The 6,000-nt window shown below is 43.1% G+C and overlaps 2 protein-coding genes across 2 annotated transcripts; one reads left to right on the top strand and one right to left on the bottom strand.

Annotated features, from left to right (window-relative positions):
* Positions 1-1,024: 1,024 nt before the first annotated feature.
* Positions 1,025-2,424, bottom strand: BKA55DRAFT_575561 (uncharacterized protein). The gene has a single exon (XM_046193389.1). It carries the CDS (start codon positions 2,151-2,153, stop codon positions 1,335-1,337), a length of 819 nt encoding a protein of 272 aa, XP_046046181.1. The 5' UTR covers positions 2,154-2,424; the 3' UTR covers positions 1,025-1,334.
* Positions 2,425-2,734: 310 nt separating this feature from the next.
* Positions 2,735-5,278, top strand: BKA55DRAFT_575559 (uncharacterized protein). The gene is made up of 6 exons (XM_046193388.1): positions 2,735-3,068; positions 3,142-3,550; positions 3,607-3,661; positions 3,726-3,945; positions 3,996-4,129; positions 4,185-5,278. The coding sequence occupies exons 1-6, from the start codon at positions 2,985-2,987 to the stop codon at positions 5,032-5,034; spliced, it is 1,752 nt and encodes a 583-aa protein (XP_046046180.1). The 5' UTR covers positions 2,735-2,984; the 3' UTR covers positions 5,035-5,278.
* Positions 5,279-6,000: the final 722 nt, after the last annotated feature.

Raw genomic sequence — 6,000 nt, 5'->3', positions numbered from 1 at the left:
TTAGTAGTCTCAGACTAGAGATTAAGAGCCTATCAGTAGTAGAGTGGTTGTATTGTAAGTTCTCATCGGGCAATAAGCAAGAGGGCCATGATGAGCATCAATCTCTGAGATAGTTTGCACGACCCTTGAATGCGATCGCAAATACGTTATTTGCACATGTAGATTTGGGGTTGCTGGAAAACTTCAAGATTGACGCCGCGTTTGAACTTGACTATCAAATTGCCGGACCAAAATAAAGACCTATGAAGCGAATATTCCCGCCATCGCTTCGTAGGGTTACTTTGGTTGGTCCGGCCAGGTCTGTCAGATGCGAATTTACTGGTCAGCTGGTGTCCTTGACCAACCCGCAAGAAGCAACTGTAAGATGGAACTAACTAAAACTCGATATAGGAGGTTGATTCGAATTGCATGGCAGGGGGATTTCTTGCTCGTTTATCTAACCTTCGCTCATCCACATAAATGGGATTTCAGACATTTGGTTGTACTTGGTTGTACTATAACCTTATCTGATATTTCGAAGAGATGGATCAAGTTCGCACATCAAAAAGAAACCCCTATTTCTTTACACTTCAATGCAGAAACATTAAACATCATTCCACATTTTAATCAATATGAACCAAAGTCCCCAATGGTAGCAAAGAGACCAGCCAAGGTCTAAGCTCAACCGGCAGTTATTGCCCCTGACAATAATCAAGATCTGCCCATTATCAGCTGTCATATGCAATTAGTAGATTATCAGTCCAGACAATGCATTTATAAAACCACTGCCTGGGCACTTCCTAGTGAGTAAGCCGCAGCAGCAGCGCTTTCCGTCTGATTCCCCCTATATTTAATACAGGATAATTAATCCCCCTCGCTTTGGAAGAAGGCCATCCGGTCCAAGTATATATGGACAAGACAAAACGCTCTTGCTCAGATTCACTTAGTATCGGCGTACGAGTAGGTAAAAATTAAGGATTAGAACCATCACCGGATCTTCGGTTTGACAGAATCAAGTCTCAACAATACGAATGAACTAGTTTGAATACGAATAGAGCTACTGCTCGCCAGACAACTGTACTAGTCTTGAATTATCTACACTACCTGCACACTGTCCGCTCTCAATTATTCTCAATTCCGGGCTTGCTTCAACTGTCTCTGCAACGTTATCAGTCGCCATTCCTAGCAGAACACGTTTGTGGCTGTTGTAGTAAAAAGGGTTGATTGTGTTCTTGTTAGTACTAAGTTACATGTGTCTGAGAGGAGCATAGCTCCTTACATAGTATCCACATCCTAGCCACCAGCAGATCGGACCACCTTAGCAGCACTGTCTCAACAGTGGCAGCCCGCATGTTTCAGAACGTTAGATTCGTCACGTGCCTCCACTTCTCGTCCGAAGAGGCCAAAGACCTAGAGGCTGCCTCGGCATGGCTCACAGTGTCGGGCCCTAAAAGTAGGCGTAGTGGGGGGTCTTCGACTCTGGCGATGTAAAGAATGGCGCGTGCAATCTCAGTTGGTTCGGACCACTTCGACGCGGAGCGAGCCCTCGCTTCTCGCATAGCGCCTACTGTTTCCTGGTAGCCCTCGCTGATCTCTGGGTAACCCATTGAAGGCCCAGCCCAGTCTGTCTTCATGCCACCTGGTTCCAAAACGGTAACCTTAATTCCGAAGGGCGCGACCTCCTTCGCGAGAACGGTGGAGAACCCGCAAACTGCCCACTTTCCGCTCTGATAAGCCCCCAATCCTGGAGATCCAACACTCCCGCCGACTGACGATACTTGAAGGATATGTCCAGAGCCCTGCTTCCGTAGCAATGGTATAACAGCTCGAGTGAGGTTAACCACGCCGAAGAAGTTTGTTTCAATTTGCTTGTGGAATGATTCCTCACTCATGTCTTCAATGGGCGCGGTCTCTGCGTATCCTGCGTTGTTGACGACAACGTCAATACCACCGAAGCATTTCTGAGCCAACTGTATCGTATGTGACACATCGTCCAGCCGCGTCACGTCCAAAGCAGCCGTGATGATACGATTAGGGCCGTACTGCTTCTCAAGCTCGAGGAGCTGGTCGGGTTCGCGAGCTGTAGCCACAACACAATCGCCGCTGGCCAGTACAGCCTCCACTAACGCCAGGCCGAGGCCACGCGAGGATCCGGTCACGAGCCAGATTTTCATCTCCGGCAGCCTGAATGGCGGATGGTGATAAAGATAACCAGAACGTGATATCACTTCAGTTTTGGAAATATTGAAGAGAGAAAGAAAGGGGGAACCGATGTACTACAAACTGGCTGAAAAAGATGATCGACTGCGCCCGGCATTTACCATGCAATCGCAAGCTGACTGGTAACGCACGATGCGAGCTTGGCCTGGATGACGATATTTCTATGTTTTACCACAGTACCATCATTCCTATCAGTCAGAGCTTGCGGCCATATGAAAATCCCGATAACTCCATTTTCGGCGATTAGAGCTCGAGACTTTCTGCCGAGTTTCCGATCAGCCGTCAGCAGTCTGACCATGCGGGTCTTCCGCCTATCACATGGCTGATCTCATATAAACTCCCAGTGGGTCATCGCAGTCCATACCTCATTAAGCGCATTACAAATCAATAAATCTGCTTATACCCGTAGATGTCATGCCTGCCTAGCAGCTTATCTTGACAGCATAGCCTTCTATATTATAGTTAGATATACTTTCTGGTTAAGAACTATCTAATTAAATAGTAAAGATGTAAAATGAGGGATTTTTAGTGCACATACCAATTTACGGATAGTGCATAAGCTTATCATATGAGACGCTAGGGTCCGCATGTGGTATATGATTGGTTCAGTTATTCGACACGCTTGTAATTGGTGATATGTGTTCGGTATTAGCGACAGTGGGGCTAGTCAGCAATTCCATTCCGCACGCTCCTCAAGTTATACCGGGAGTCATCACGAACGAAAGCGACACTCAAGAAGTCGCAAAAGTTGTGGTACTTCACTTCAGATAACCACCAAGTCCGATATGCAGTCAGTGTTTCATTGGGGAACCCCGATCCCTAAACCCAAACGGATCGGCGGTCCTAGAAGCCATGGAGCGTGTGGTTCGGTAAGACACGTGTCATTTTTTTGCGAATGTTGTCTCTGTTAACTTCGGAGCTGTCTACTGACCCTAACCACAGTGTAGAAAGTCCCATCTTAAGTGCGACGAGACAAAGCCCTCGTGTAGACGATGCGCAGTGATGGGGTATTCTTGCAAGTACAAGCAGTGGCACAAGAAAGCAGGACGACCTATCACATGCCGTGTAACGCAACGCACCATACTTCCCGCAACGGATGCTAAGATCATGGCTAACGGTAGAGTTTCTGGTCCGTTCACAACCGATGTCGCCGAGTCTGCTGAGTCATCGCCTCGGGACTCGCCCAGATGCCAAGTTCAAATACAATGGCGATACAGCGGAGCATCCGAAGAACAAGTGCATCCGCACGAGATGATACCTTCGTTGCAACTGGACATTCCCAAGGCCCCTAACCCGATCAACTTCTTCACTATAGATATGCCTTTCAAGTCTAAGGAACTTTTCCATTATTGTAAGTTATATGATCGCTGGTACTTCAAAATCTGGTTTACTCAAGACTGCCTGTAGTCTACAAGGCTGATCAAGCCTTGGAAGTGATTGGCCACAAGCAAGGTCAAGATTGGTACACGCCTTTCCTCTTCACGTATACGATAACATCTTACTGACCCTTGGTGCGAACCGGACAGTTTAGTATCTGTAATGGAACACGCGCATGCGTTTCGCAATGCTCTTCTAATAGCAAGTCTTCACTATACGTTGAATACGGGCAATATGCAACATTTTCAATCGACATTCTTATTTCACAAACTTCAGACTATCCGCATGGTTAATGGCTGGCTTGTGGATCAGATATCTGACTCAGTCACATCCATCATCAGACAGGTCGCTTCACTCTGCTTCGTTGAGGTAGGAACAATGCTTTCGATTCCTTCACCTAATACTAATTCTCGGCGTAGCTCTGCCTTGGTGAGATTGCTAATGCCGAGACTCACCTCAATGGCATCGTTAGCCTCCTAAAACAGATAAGTCGATGTGCCACCGATGAGTCAGATCCCACCCAGCAAGAGCTTGCCGATCGGTATTTTATCTTGTGAGTTCGTCGGTGCCTCATGGTCTTGTACTGTGTCTCATCATTGTGACCTTAGTACGTACACCCTCGTTGCCGGATTCAAAGGTAGACTTGGGGCGCTCTTACGCATAAATTCGCAAAGGAATGTCTACGACCTCAGCCAACAGGAGGCCCTTGACATGACGTACACGATCACGCGTTCTGAAGTTTCTACGGGCGGCTTGCGCATTAAACTACTTGCTATTCGGCTATTACCGTCACTTCTGGCTCCCATACCTCTAGGGTCAACACTGAAGGATATCAATGGGCTTGGAACCATAATAAGTCTTCGAAACATGACTGACAAGGTTGATGAAGCCAGGAAAGAGTATTTTACGGAGGCAGAATATCTGAGAGCTGTTTTCGATGCCGCCTGGGCTACAGGCGCAGCTTCCCAAGTGCTGGCGAACTACGTGTTTTCTCACATCCAGTCGACTTCGATCCACGACACTCAAGCCCCACCTCCTAATTTTCCCTACAGATTCACAACAACATGTTGTGCCATGTATATCGCTTCGAATCTATATATGCACCGCGTACTTGGAATCTGTGACCCTGGAGTCATTGAACGAAGTACGTCTGAGCATATGATGTATCTGTACAGGCGCGACCTCAGCAGAGCGTATGAGCGTTGGAAGGCTGACGCCGGGCATGACGGAGATTTTATATTTTGGCAGCTGATGATTGGTGCAATCCATATCTGCGCATATGAACCAGACTCTAGCGTGGCGGTGTTTTTCAGCTGCAGTATACGGGATTGGAGTCGGATGGTTGGCATCAGGCAGTGGCTAGACGCTAGAGCGGCATTGATGAGGGTCACTTGGCCAGCCATGCCTGAGGAGGGGAGTCCAGCGCAGCTGGTCTGGGATAAGGCCCATGGTGTGTAATGTGTATCATGGTCCAAAGCGAACGACGATAATACATCCGCATACTAGTCGTGTCGAGAGACGCGGAAGGGGTTAAGGCAAGAAAGATTTTTTAATATCAGACTCAATGAATAATCAGTAGTGTGTAGATTTAATGCGGCGAAGTGTTATTAACAGGACCTTAGATGCTACCTCGAGATATGGATGTAAGCTAAACGTGATGTTAAACAAGGCAGTATAAAGTTTAAAGTTGGATAAATACCAGCACACTCTTATAGTATTACTATATTAAAAATTAATATATAATTAATCTTATAGATTTAACCTCAAATTTTATATTCTTATATCTCTAAGGTAATAAAACTTTTACAGTTCTAAGTTTATAAAAGTTTTAATAATTTAATTCTTTTTATTATAATATATATAATAAGTAAGTAAATTAAAAGTCCTTTATTATTATAACCCTTATAGCTATATTATATATAGACTATATGCCTTATAACTTTTACAAATTATAAAAAGAAATACTATTAAATTAAAAAATTAAAAAAACTAATAATAACCTAATATATTAAGTAAAAGTTAATATATAATAATAGAAAAATAAATAAATAAAATATTATAGAAAATAATAAATATTAGAAATAATAAAATAAATAAAATTAGCTACCTTTAATAAAAATAATTAATATTATAACTCTTATAATTATATTATATATATCTTATACTTTTTACTAATTATATATAATTATTATAAATTAAGAGATTTTACGTATAATTACTAGAATATTATAATAAAATTACTAAAATTACTAATAATACTTATAATTATTTAATAACTTTTATAATTACTTTATAACAGTATTTAATATATATATTACATTTATTAGCACTTTTATAAATTCTAACTTATTAGCTATTAATATAACTTTTTTATATTAATAAGCCTAAAATTACTTAAAGTTAAAAAGGCCTATTATATAAAAA

This window comes from Fusarium redolens (genome assembly GCF_020744475.1).
Source record: "Fusarium redolens strain MPI-CAGE-AT-0023 chromosome Unknown BKA55scaffold_13, whole genome shotgun sequence".
NCBI classification, from domain to species: Eukaryota; Fungi; Ascomycota; class Sordariomycetes; order Hypocreales; family Nectriaceae; genus Fusarium; species Fusarium redolens.
This window is presented reverse-complemented; position numbering and strand designations above follow the sequence as displayed.

Coding starts and splice junctions, on each gene's coding strand:
- BKA55DRAFT_575561 (XM_046193389.1), bottom strand. CDS start 2,153: ATGAAAATCTGGCTCGTGACCGGATCCTCGCGTGGCCTCGGCCTGGCG.
- BKA55DRAFT_575559 (XM_046193388.1), top strand. CDS start 2,985: ATGCAGTCAGTGTTTCATTGGGGAACCCCGATCCCTAAACCCAAACGG. Junction 3,662..3,725: donor CACAAGCAAGGTCAAGATTG/GTACACGCCTTT, acceptor CGAACCGGACAG/TTTAGTATCTGTAATGGAAC. Junction 3,946..3,995: donor CTTCACTCTGCTTCGTTGAG/GTAGGAACAATG, acceptor TTCTCGGCGTAG/CTCTGCCTTGGTGAGATTGC.